Raw genomic sequence first — 12,615 nt, 5'->3', positions numbered from 1 at the left:
TTCTACCCTGAAGATGGAGGCGATACGTTCCTCCGAAACGTCGGTTAACACCACATATACACGGTGCCAAATCCCAGAAGACTGCTTTCTTCAAAAAGAATATTACTGAATTACATATAATGGAAAGAAACATACCAAACATTGTAGAATTTGAGATTCTCACAGCAGTGGCTATGAAAATTCAATTTTCTGGGATATAATGCCATGTAGTCTGTGAAAGTCAACTGACGTGGAGAAATGTCTTCTGCATCTTCAAGGTTCCTGTATGCTTCATGGTGATTTCTTGCTTGGCTTACTCTTTATCGCTGAAGATGGAAGTGACATGTTCCTCTGAAACGCTAGTTGACTTTCAACACACTACGTGGCGTTAGATCCCAGAAGACAGAACTCTTCCGACTCTTGCAAAAGTATCATAATATATTTATATTTTGTCTCTGACAGAAATTCTTCCATCACAACCAATGGGTTTATTTCACATCATGAAGCGCTGTAGAAATTAATTAGATATTTCTGATTCTGTAATTATATTCATTTGTGTAGAAACAGTTTCTATAACTACTTATACTATAATAAAATGTATTATAATTATACAGTGTCTTACAAGGAGACTAACAATTTCTTGATGTAATTTGGATAAGCCCCTTTCAGAATGTAAGAAAAGCTACTTCCCCAGAGATGCATGAAGTAGAGATTTCATTGTACTTGCACTTGCTGGTATATATTGTAACGTGATTGATTACGGGTACGTAGCATTGCGCGTTATGTCACCGCGGAGGGGAGTGGCGGGGGGGAACTCGCCTATTACCGTAGTAACGCGAGCGTTACGTTACCGCCACGTACCGCTGGGGAGGTAGGGGTGATCCATAGCTCAACATGTCACAATATTATATATGGCATGAAACTGGTCATTGGGTATGGACCTTGAGGTTGTTTTTGGCCACATTTGCCTTCGTGAAAAACCTGAAAAAGTGTTGATGTGGTAGTTAAATAAAAGTACTATACTGCAATCATACTGTAGTTCGAAAGTACTCACCAGACAATGAATCAATTGAGGATCTTGTCCCAGGGCTTCTTCCAAAAGCAGAAACAACGACATATTCTGCTGGCCAAACAGGAATAACACAGCATCTCTAGCTGCTTCTGCACATTCACTGCCCTCTTCCTCTTCTAGTTCAGCTTCCCTCTTCTCACTGACAACTTTTCTTCTTGTGAATTCTGGTACACTACTTGTGTCACTATTTCCTGGAAAACTTAGGTCTCTGAACTCGCCAGGAGTTGTGTCACGACTGCAGAAACCACTTGTCTTCTCTTCTATTGCCAAAGAACTCAACTTTGACATAAGAGGTGTGATTGGAAGCCCCATATTCCTTGTTTTCACCACTGGTGATTCAAGAATGCCTGCAGTATAAGAAGTAGACCTCTCTCTGATATCTTCATTTGCATAATCATTTGTAATCATTGTCTTCAGTGGCAAACTCAGAGAACGCCTATATATTTCTTGTTTCGATGGATTCATTCCTATCTGTCCCATTTTCTGTGCAGGTGCTGGTTCATTTTCATTTGAACAAAATTCAGTGTGGTCAGTAATGGATTTATCATCACTCTGTCTTGGCTCTGATACAGTACTACTTGTGATATCATGCTCTTCTGTTTCGGTATCAGATTTCATTGTAGTTGAGGACATAAGATGGGTACTTAAGCTAACTGAATCACCTCTTGGACTGGATTCATTACTTCTCTCCATATCAAGTAATTGGTAATGGCGTGCAAGGGTTTCATTATACAGTGAGCGTGAAATTGGAAGTCCATCGCTGCGAAATACTGGATGTAAGGGATCACAAATAGTGTTATAAAAATGTTTACCTGATGGCAAATTCTTTGTAGGAGAATAATCGCCACTATCATCTGTCATGTCTTGAGTAAGCCTTGGTAGACCAAAACTATAACATCTCAGTGGAACCCTTTTGGAAGCCAGCCGTGAGCTCTGTTGAAGGTCATTTAAACTTAAACTATGAACGTCACTTTCACAGTTATTCATTAGGAAGTATGATGCTTTAGATCTCTTCTTCTTTGGTTTCTCACTCGGACATGTATCTGAATTCATAACATTCTCTATTTTACTTGGGACTGTAAGATCCACTTTATCTTTTGCTGTCAGTGTTTGAGCCTCCACTTCATCACCACTTGTTTTGCTACATATAGACAATGCCTTACCATGTAGCACTTTTCTTAGGTGTACCTCCTTTGTTGGAGTGGTGCACTTACTGCTTAATTGTACAGCCACAATGTCATCACTTGGGGAAACAGCTTCAATGCTTCCATTTGCACTTGGGGCAGTGAAGTTTTCAGTCTGATCCACTTCCCCTTCTCCTTCTTCAGGAACTGTAAAGATTCTTGAGATATCCCTCTTCATTGCAGGCTGTGGTTCTTTTGAAGGTGGAACTGCCCCAGATGGAATCTAAAAAAAAAAAATTAATGACATCATTTATTCCATTTGTCTTAAAGTTGGAAGGTTGTAGATCTGATTCCCAATAAGGTCATTGGATTTTTAAACTGACCTAACCATTCCAGCTGCACTATGGCCCTGGGGTCAACTCAGCCTCTAAAAGAAATGAGTCTGAAGAATCTTCCTGGGGGTAAGGGGCGGCCAATGCATAAGGCTAACAACCTGACTGCCATCTGTGAGCCAACTGTCTAGAAAATGTGGGAGCCTGAATGTCTCACAACCCTATGGGCTTCCATGGCCTGCTGCAGGGATAACTATACTTACTTATATTTTTTACTGCTAGTGGGGTGGGACTAAGTCCCTAGTACTGCGGCCACTTCTGGTCTATTGTACCAGCCCCAAATGATAGGCGAGGGTGATTGTGGAGCAATTGGTGGAATGAAGATTGGCAGGGGAAACCGAAGTACTAGGAGAAAACCTGCCCACGCGCCACTTTGTCCACCACAAATCCCACTTGACCAGACCCGAGATCGAACCTGGGCCACCGCGGTGGGAAGCCAGCGACTAACCGCTTGAGCTATGGCGCGGCCAAAACTTATTTAATTAGTTGGACATAAAATAAGGATAAGCCATAGTTCAGGTGGTTGGGCACTGTCTTCCTACCATGGAGCCTCACGCTCAAATTGATGCCTCTTGACAGACTGGTGTGTATATATATATATATATATCAGTAACATAAGGTCACTTGCCACATTGACCCTGATGATGGAGTCAGAGGTCTCTGAAATGTTGGTTTTTAACTCAACATTGACATGGCAAATCACCTGAGAAGATTTCTAGCACATTTATTCGCTGTGAAAACTTCAAATCTTACAGGTATATTCCTTTGTCTTTATTGGTCTTACCTTTTTCTGTTCCAATTTCCTGTTTGCAACACTGTCAAAAGCTGACCTTGCCGCAGCAGAGGTCTGTTGCAAGTTATAAAATTCCTTACTCTCCACATACACGTGCAGCAATTGCACTCCAACTGGGAGATGGAATGGTGTAGACACAGGTTCTGCAGGTGACTAAAAACACAAAATAAAAATACATTATGTAGAATGTCTTGAACTCCTCTCCCTAGTGCCAAGTCAGTATATCCTGGAAACATTTCATTCACAGCACAGCTAGTCTATATTGAAGTCCATGCCCATAATTTTTTGCAGAGGCACTCACCTCATGACATTTCCAATGCACATAAATTGAACCTCTGTTAAATCTGCTTTCTAACATAATGCCTTCCATTGAAGAGTATAAGTGTAGAGGCAGGAAAAGGAAGAAAGAATGACAGTCTTACCAATTAAGTAACTAAATTCTTCTTGCGAAGCCTGTTGCTCTTCAGCTACTCAAGAAATTCACAGCATGTTATGGAACTCAAAGGTTCAACAACATATTCACAAGAGCCCACCACCGATCCCTATCCTGTGCCAAATGATTTCAGTCTACACTTCCCTATTCTACTTCTCTGTGTCTTTCCATATGTACCTAGACTTTCAAAGTAGTCTCATTTCTTCAAGATTTCCTACCAAAACTTTGTATCCAAGCAGAGCTACCTGCTTGGCTTATTCTTGAACCGTGAAGATGGAGGCGACATGTTCTTCCTAAATGTTGGTTAATTTTCAATGACTACATGGCATTATAACACAGAAGACAGAACTGTGGACTTAATTTGTTTCATACACTAAAGCAGTTCAGTAGAGCACTAGGAATAAAAGCTAAAAAAAGTAAAGCTACCCTTTTGCCGGCTGTAGAGGCCCATGGGGTTGTGAGACATCAAGGCTCCCACATTTTCTGGATAATCGGCTCACAGAGAGTGGTGTGGTTGTCAGCGTTTGATGCCAACTGCCCTTTACCCCCAGGAAGATTCCTGGTACTCATTTTTATTAAAAGGCTGAGTCAACCCCAGGGCCATAGTGTCGCTGGAAGGATTGGGTCAATTGAAAAAAACCAGTGACCGCATTGGGACCTTCTGGCCTGCAGCATAGTGCTTTACATTCTTGTAAAACATGGAGGAGGAGGAGGAGGAAGAAGAAGAAGCACATTCCTCTAAAATGTTAGTGCACTTCTACTAGACTTCATGGAGTCACATCCAAAAAACAGTACTCTTCACGAGTACTTATTAGAAGAAGAATGTTTACTGTGTTTCATAAATTCTTGCTAAATAAATGTTGCATTGTACCTATTTTCAGCATTTTTATATGAAAATTCACATTAATATTGAATGAATTTACACACTGTTTTGTCTGTCATTAACACAGTACACAGTTTTTAACATTTAGTGTTCTCTTAATTTTCACAATTAGATACATAAAAACAAATACTTATATGTATCCCATACATAAAACAGCATGACTTCCATCAAGTGCAGATTGGGACTTTATATCGTTCTTATACAAGTGATGTCTTTCACACAATATAAATGTATCACCCAAAACCAAAACTTAAAAATCTGTAAAATCTTTAAAGATGCTGATAAGCATACTTCAGAATAGACAAGTCAGTTCCATCAACAGAAACCAGAAGCAAATCAACTTAATTGTCACTGGTATCGCACTTTACCCACCTGGATAGACAAGAAGCACAGTAAAATTACAGTTACAGTGAAACCCTCCACTAGAAATACACTTAGTTAACATTTACCTTAATCCTGCATGGATCAGAGGACACTAATCTCTTTGTAAGTGCAGGGCTGAATTGTGAGGCAACAACCCTACAAATAAAATGTATAATCAATTCAGAATATTCTTTATTCAAAACAGAATACNATGTATAATCAATTCAGAATATTCTTCTTTATTCAAAACAGAATAGTTACTATAGGATTTGAGGATCTACCTTTTGGTATAGAACATTATGTACTTCAGTGAAAGTCAACTGATATTTGCTCTGCTTCATGTTGGTTTCTTGCTTGGATTACTCTTCACCCCTGAAGATGGAAGTGATATGTTCCTCTCAGTGTTGGTTGACTTTCACCAGACTACACAGTGTTATGTCACAGAAGACAGAGCTCTTCATATGATGTATAAGTTTGTACATTTTGGGACATAATATCTTTCTCCTGCTAGAGTCAATTCTGTGGCAACTTATACGAAGAAATAAATATTTTAGGCTGTTAACCAATTTATTAAATCCCTCCACATGAAGATCTTAGTCATTTACTTATTGCATGTTTTCCTTTTAGGCCAGAGTCTATTTGTAAGCATGAAGTAGTAGTATTTATCACAGCACATTGCGCTGGAGTCATGGGTTGGTGGGGAGCATAAAATTTGCTTGCAATTATATGTTACAGCCTTTTGAGATTACTTTTACTGATCACCCCATAGTATTCAGAATAAAAGAACAATATCTTTAAATACCTTTCTTTATTTGTTGGTATTTTGGTATTCATATTCCTTCTTTTTTAAATTTTGATTATTTTTCCAAAAATAGGGTAAGTGGGGCAGATGCCTGGATTGCCTCCTCCTGCCAGCAACCATGACAGGAGTACTGTCTTATTAAAATGTAATTAATAGCTTCACCACCACCACCACCACCANNAAAAAAAAAAAAAACAACACCAATGATAACAATAATAACAGCAATAACAAAAACAACATTGATATTTGTAAATTGATTAATGAATGTGGAGCTGTTGCAATGAGAATTAGCAAGGGAAACCAAAGTGCTCATGCAAAATCCGGCCCAATGTCACTTCTGTCCACGACACATTCCACCTGACCTGATCTGGGATTGAACCTGGCCCCATGATGATGACGATGATGATGATGGTGGTAGTGATGATGATGATGATGACAGCAGCAGCAGCAGCAGCAGCAGTAGTAGTAATGTGGCGTATTTGCTCTATGCAGAAACTGTTGAGCCACAGAGGCCTTGGGGCATGCGCGCAACAGGAGAGTTGCGGATTGTATTGGTGCATTGCTAGGCGACAACTCTGTGAATGCTTGGATAGTGCCACAGGAAGTGCAAGCAATCTCACATATCCCCACTCATCCCACCACTATGATACACTCGGTAAACACCCCTCCCTGCTAGGCTGTGACATCATGCAACAGTGGAGTCTGTACAGTGACTGTTGCTAGGCAATCAGTCGGTAAACACGTCCAACAATATAGGTTGTTTTCTGTGTGGTCCGCAAGAGGATTTATAAGAGAGAATGGAATGCCTTGAGTCATAGGAGGCGATGAAAAGGGAAGTCTCAAATCTGAGACAGTAAGATATGGCCGTGAGTCCCAAGGGACTCGGACCCGAGAAAGGCTGCGCTGGCAAGGGCCAGTAGCATGTAAAAAAAGACAGACCTGTTCTCTCGTCAGAGTGGACGCCCCACAAAAAACAAAACCGTAATGTTCAACAGTAATAAATATCTGGTCATGAGCCCGAAATGGGGCTCGACACCAAGACTCGCTGACTGACTGAACGTCAGTCGCAATGTGACTTGGACTTGGACTAATAGAAATACCACCGTGTGGAGGCGGGGTCGAATACCTCCACCGTGGCCCTGCAAGTCGTAGGAGGCAACGAAAAGGGAAATCTCAAAAGTGAGACAGTAAAATATGGTCGCAAGTCCCAAGGGACTAGGACCCTAGAAACACTACGCTGACAAGGGCCAGCAGCATATACAAAAGACAGACCCATCCTCTCATCAGAGAGGGTGCCCCACAGAAACAAGACTGTAACTGTCGAGGAGTAATAAAAATCTGGTCATGACACCCAGGAGGGTGCTTGATACGAAGACTTACTGACTGACTGATTGTCAGTCGCAATATGACTTTGACTTTGACTAACAGAAATAGGGCATAATCTGCTGTACTGAGCCTGGACTGACAGAGTCCTTGTATCTATTGTACACAGAAGTAGGAAGTAAGATTAAATTTGTAAATATATGTAAATACTGACAATGGACTTAATAATACAGGCTATGACTGACAAATGGCAGACCCGACCTCTAGTCAGAGAGGGTGCCCCAAATGGACAGGACAGCAACTTTCATATAAGAACAAACATCTGGTCATGAGCACCAGCTGGGGCTCAACACCAAGACAGAAAGACTGACTGACCTTCAGTCACAATGTGACTTTGACTTTGACTTGACTAAGGAGTCTCTCATTAGATCTGTTATGACTTATGCTAGTCCCGCCTGGGAATTCGTGGCAGACACCCATCTAATGAAATTTCAGCGACTACAAAGCAAGGTTCTTGCACCACTGGCGATTTTCCAAGACACACACCAGTTCGTGATTTACACATGGCTTTCAAAATTCTGTATGTATATGATTATATAATAAAATTATGCAGGCAACAAGCGGAAGTCATACAAAATTATGGTAACGAAAATGTTCACAATATTGGACAAGGTGAAGCCCAACACAGAAAGTATAAGAGGCTTAAACTTAGCAGTGGTCAAGCATACAACCATTCAAGTGAGTGGACTGCTGTAGCAGAAGCTACTAGAAATAAAGCAAAATCTGCTGTACTGAGCCTGGACTGACAGAGGCCCTTTATATATTTAATACATTCATTTTCATGTTTAACATGTAAAATGTCAATGTCCTTTACATTATGACAAATGACTTACTACTATAGACAATGACTCTGACAAAAGACAGACCCATCCTCTCGTCAGAGAGGGCGCCCCACAATAACAAGACCTAAACTGTCAAACAGTAATAAATATCTAGTTATGAGCCCAGATTGGGCTCGACACCAAGATTGACTGACTGACTGACTGTCAGTTGCAATGTGACTTTGACTTTAACTAAGGATTCAGTTGAAATATAGCAGCCGCCAAAGTGAGTTGAAATATAGCAGCCGCTGAAATGAGTTAAATCTGGAAGTGACTACAGCAGGAGAAGTAACTGGGATACTGAAGTTGTGAGTTATGTAAGTGTGGATAAAAGTGTGCAATAAATTCCCTAGATCCAAGACCGGCGTGAAGTTATTTGTCGCATCACACAGCAAACACGCGACGATGACGACGACGACAACAACAACAACACAGATCAAATGGGTAGTACATATTCCTGTTCTGTAAAAATTACTGCACTGCACACCACTGACTGCAATACTTTCAATGCTTCATATGAATGTGTGAAAATATCAGAGAGGACATTCAGTATATTAACTACTACAATACTCACTTGTTTTGAAAGAGTACTGCACCCCCTAATGCACCATTCTTCTCTATGCAGCAGTGGAGGATCTGCACTGCTTCCAGGAAAATGTTACTAGCACTCTGCAATTTACATGACAGAAGTGTCACCAGCAGCAACTTTGGTCTCAATAATGAGTAAAAATGTACTCATTACACAGAATTATTGTAACATCAACTGGTGTTACATCCCAGAAGACAGAAATTTTCTTGACCTAAAATTTTGCAGGCAATATTGTTCTTGACAAGGAATAAGATAGGTAACCAATCACCATAATAACATAATGCAAAAGGACACAGAATGATTTATGTAAGTGTGGACAGAAAGCAGAATTGGATAAAACCTGATCACTGTACTCACTTTTGGAAGTCTGATAGTAGGAATGTTTCCAAATATATTTGCTGCATATGGTAAAATGGGAATGTATGTCTCAAATATCTGATTCAATTTATTTGTAAACTGATTTGAATCTGGTCCAGTTATTGAAGAAATGGTTTCAAAATCTCTATGATAAAACTGTATTAACTGATTCAATGTATCTGCACGGTGTTCAAGAACCCAATCTGGAATGTTCTGATCTGTCCCCATGGTCTGTCAAAACAAAGAGAATATTTCATTATTACAGGTAACAAACATAAATCTTAATGAGGTTCTTTTCTTAAAACAATGTGGCAGTCATTTCCTACCAGAATGTAACGCCCGAATTGCCGTATTACAAACTTCCCACTGTTAAGAGCAATAATATGAGGGCAGCTAAATGATGTAAGAAAGAACTGTGTTGCTCCCATGAGCTGCCCACATAATGCAAGCCTCTGCTGTTCATTCACCCATCCTGGGTGAAAATATAGCACAGCGTCTTGTGGATCATCTTCCTCCCTTTGGCATCGTTGGGTGTCATACACAAACATAATAAACAATTCCCTGCCAAAAGAGACAATGATTTTTGTCATAGTCTTGTTAATATATTTTAACAGTAAGACCCCTAAACATGCACAAATAAATTACTTCCAAGCAAAATAGCAATACGTATTACTCACAAGTTAACTTACTTTGCCATGCTTACGACTTTATAAAATGAATTTTTCCTCTTTCAACAATGAGGTAAGGCGCATGTATGTGAACTCGTATAGTTAAAATGGGTAGAGTATTATTTTCTTCATTGATAGATTTCAAATATTCATCCTCATGTACACATCATATTAATTTAGCACTTCATTAATGCAAGCACCCTTACGCTCGTTTATACCATAATATACTTCCAAAACTGTCCCAATCCCGCATTTATATACAACAAAACACAAGCCACTTTAATTTTTGTATCAAATGGAGAACCCTAACAGTGAAATTCCTCCGTAATAATTGAATCGCACTGGGGGAGGTAGAAGGGTAAGAGTTTTGTTAATTACAGAAGGGTTAAGATTTCCAAATTTTTGTTTAATTTACAAATTACTTATACGCCACAGGAGCCATTTTAGTTATTGTAACGAATAGCGCCGCCTGGCGGTGAAATTCTTTCTAAAGTATTGAATCGCGCTGGGCGAGATGAAAGGTGGAAAGAGGAGAAGGTTTCGTACAGTCTGGGTCGTCTGGGTCTGGCAGGTCTCACACAAATAGGGTTGGATCGTTCGGTTAAAGTTACCACATTTTTCGTTTTGAAAGTATTAGTCGTGCCTGTTGCTGTATATTATCCTACGCATATTTTAAGATAAAGGACTGAGATACGATTCCTTCAAAGGATTGTTATTGTCTAGATTCTGGAGTAAGTTGTAACAATATAAAATGCTGGGAATTTTTATTAAAATTATTGCATTGCATATAATCACTGTTTTATAACAATTATTCCAGTTTAAAGGATTTCGATGGACAGTATTGGAGAAAACTGCAATGAACTCAAGAAACAGTATGACAGTTGTTTCCTTAACTGGTTTTCTGGAAGATTCTTGAAAGGGGATACAAATGATGAAGTGTGTGCACCTTTTTTCAAGGTGTATCAGCAGTGTGTTAAGGTATGCACGTATTGCAATAATTTAAAGTTTGTTCACTTTAGGGATGGAGACCTGTCCTGAACTCAGAAATCAGTATGACAGCTGCTTCAGTACGTGGTTTAGTGAGATTCTTTATTATATACCACTTTTTAAGAGAGACAATGATACCATGTGTGCACCTTTACTGAAAATTTACACATATTGCACTGAGGTGTGGTAAAAGGTTAAGTCGTGCAGAAGAGAAAGCTGATTTAATCAAACTTTGAAAACAATTGCAGAACTAGTAGTTGTCTGTTGTGACATTACTGAGTTATTACAAATGTTTTATCACAAAAATAATTAGTATCTGGGACAGATATAGACAGAACTGAAGCTGTGTGGTTAAGGTAGTTGGCGTGGCATGAAACTGGATGGATCATAAGTTTACTCCAAAGTAAGTAGTTTTATTTCCTATGTTTTGCACAATGTAAAAAGATATGATAGATTTTTTTTTCTTGTGGATGGTAAGGTGGATTACTTAAAGTGCTTTAAAAAATGTTCTCAGAAACGTCTTCCAAATCATAGGTCAGAGCATGGAAAAGACCATTGAATACAAAATTATATTGTGACATTTTATAGAAAGATATAGGGAATATTTATTGTGCTTCGCTTGTACACTCACACACTTTACAATTAATTATTGTCACTTGCAGTATCACAATTACTGCTTACACTATATCTCGGCGAATACTAGGCTTCAACTGCCTTCGACGGTGACTCACTTAAGACTGACTTCTTGCTCAGTACTCGTCTACCCAACTCTGCAATATCTGATATGTTGTCCCCCTTATATAGGTGTTCTTCGAATCAGATACCGGACACTATTTCTCACGGTTCTGTTTATACTGTTTTGACAGTCTATTGTTGCGCAACGAACCATCTCCGGGGAAACACGTTCGTTGTTTTGGCATTCTCTATGCAGTGGTCCACTCTTATTGCATTACCATGAAAGTACCTACTCCAGACACGTTACAATATGAGAATCCCTTTCTCTTTCTTTGTTATCAGTATTTCCTAGTTATATAATTTGAGCAGGTGTTGCTAGTGATGCAGTATTTTTATTATCACCACTCACTCTTATTTGCTAGTTACTGACTTGGGTATACCCTTACACCAGTGTTTTTTTTTATACCATGTGCTCTTTGGTCTCAGAGTGAAACTCCATGTACAAGTTTTCAGTGATGACATATTTTTTATCTCAAACTATGTGTTGTCATCCACTTCCAAACATGGCGCTTTAAACAAACTTTATTTCCATTCTACAGATGGAAGTTTTAAAGACCTTTTAGACCCTTTTGACCTATTTTAGTGCATCAGTCATATTCCATGGGGCACGTGGTAGTGTAATTGGTTGAGGCATTATGTACAAGCCTGAAGGTCGTGGCTTCAGTCACAATGAGGTCACTGGATTTTTTGATTTACCTAATACTTCCAGCTGCAGTATGGTCTTGGTGTCGACTCATCCTCTAACAGAAATACCAGCAATCTTCCTGGGGGGGTGAAGAGCAGCCGGTGCTTAAGACTGACAACTGTACAACCATGTGGGAGCCTCAACGTCTCACAGCCCTGTGGGCCTCTACGGCCTGTTACAGGGACAGCTTTACCTTTTTTAGTCATATTCCACATAGCTCCAAGGGTACATGTACACTGGTTCATAGCTGCTCCCTTGCACCATTAACTTTTCTTTACCTCAAAATGTGAAATTTTACTGGAAATTTATGTTTTATTTCATTAAATATATGCACAAAATGCATTAAAATATAAACAACTTTGTATGTCATACAGAACCGCTATTGAAACTTATTTATCATTTACTTATATTCAGATCTTCCTCTGAATATAAATAGAAATTATGCATTGTCATAACGAAGACCACAAAGTGACTCCGTTATATTGTTTTACTTTAAAGTTATGTCTAAGAAACTTAAATTTCTGTGAAATTGTTTTATGGTAAACCACA

The 12,615-nt window shown here is 39.3% G+C and overlaps 1 protein-coding gene across 1 annotated transcript in view; it reads right to left on the bottom strand.

Moving 5' to 3' along the window:
• Nucleotides 1-10,116, bottom strand: part of LOC111862924 (Hermansky-Pudlak syndrome 4 protein homolog) — a 15,982-nt gene extending 5,866 nt beyond the window's left edge. The window contains exons 1-7 of the mRNA XM_023848787.2: nucleotides 9,681-10,116; nucleotides 9,318-9,552; nucleotides 8,992-9,222; nucleotides 8,620-8,714; nucleotides 5,126-5,195; nucleotides 3,352-3,513; nucleotides 1,034-2,458 (exon numbers count right to left, since the gene is read on the bottom strand). Of these exons, the coding sequence (XP_023704555.1) occupies nucleotides 1,034-2,458; nucleotides 3,352-3,513; nucleotides 5,126-5,195; nucleotides 8,620-8,714; nucleotides 8,992-9,222; nucleotides 9,318-9,552; nucleotides 9,681-9,688 (2,226 nt within the window). The 5' untranslated portion in view covers nucleotides 9,689-10,116. The remainder of the gene's footprint in view (nucleotides 1-1,033; nucleotides 2,459-3,351; nucleotides 3,514-5,125; nucleotides 5,196-8,619; nucleotides 8,715-8,991; nucleotides 9,223-9,317; nucleotides 9,553-9,680) is intronic.
• Nucleotides 10,117-12,615: the final 2,499 nt, after the last annotated feature.

The sequence above is a fragment of the Cryptotermes secundus genome, unplaced genomic scaffold (genome assembly GCF_002891405.2).
Source record: "Cryptotermes secundus unplaced genomic scaffold, Csec_1.0 scaffold697, whole genome shotgun sequence".
Classification (NCBI taxonomy): Eukaryota; Metazoa; Arthropoda; class Insecta; order Blattodea; family Kalotermitidae; genus Cryptotermes; species Cryptotermes secundus.
This window is presented reverse-complemented; position numbering and strand designations above follow the sequence as displayed.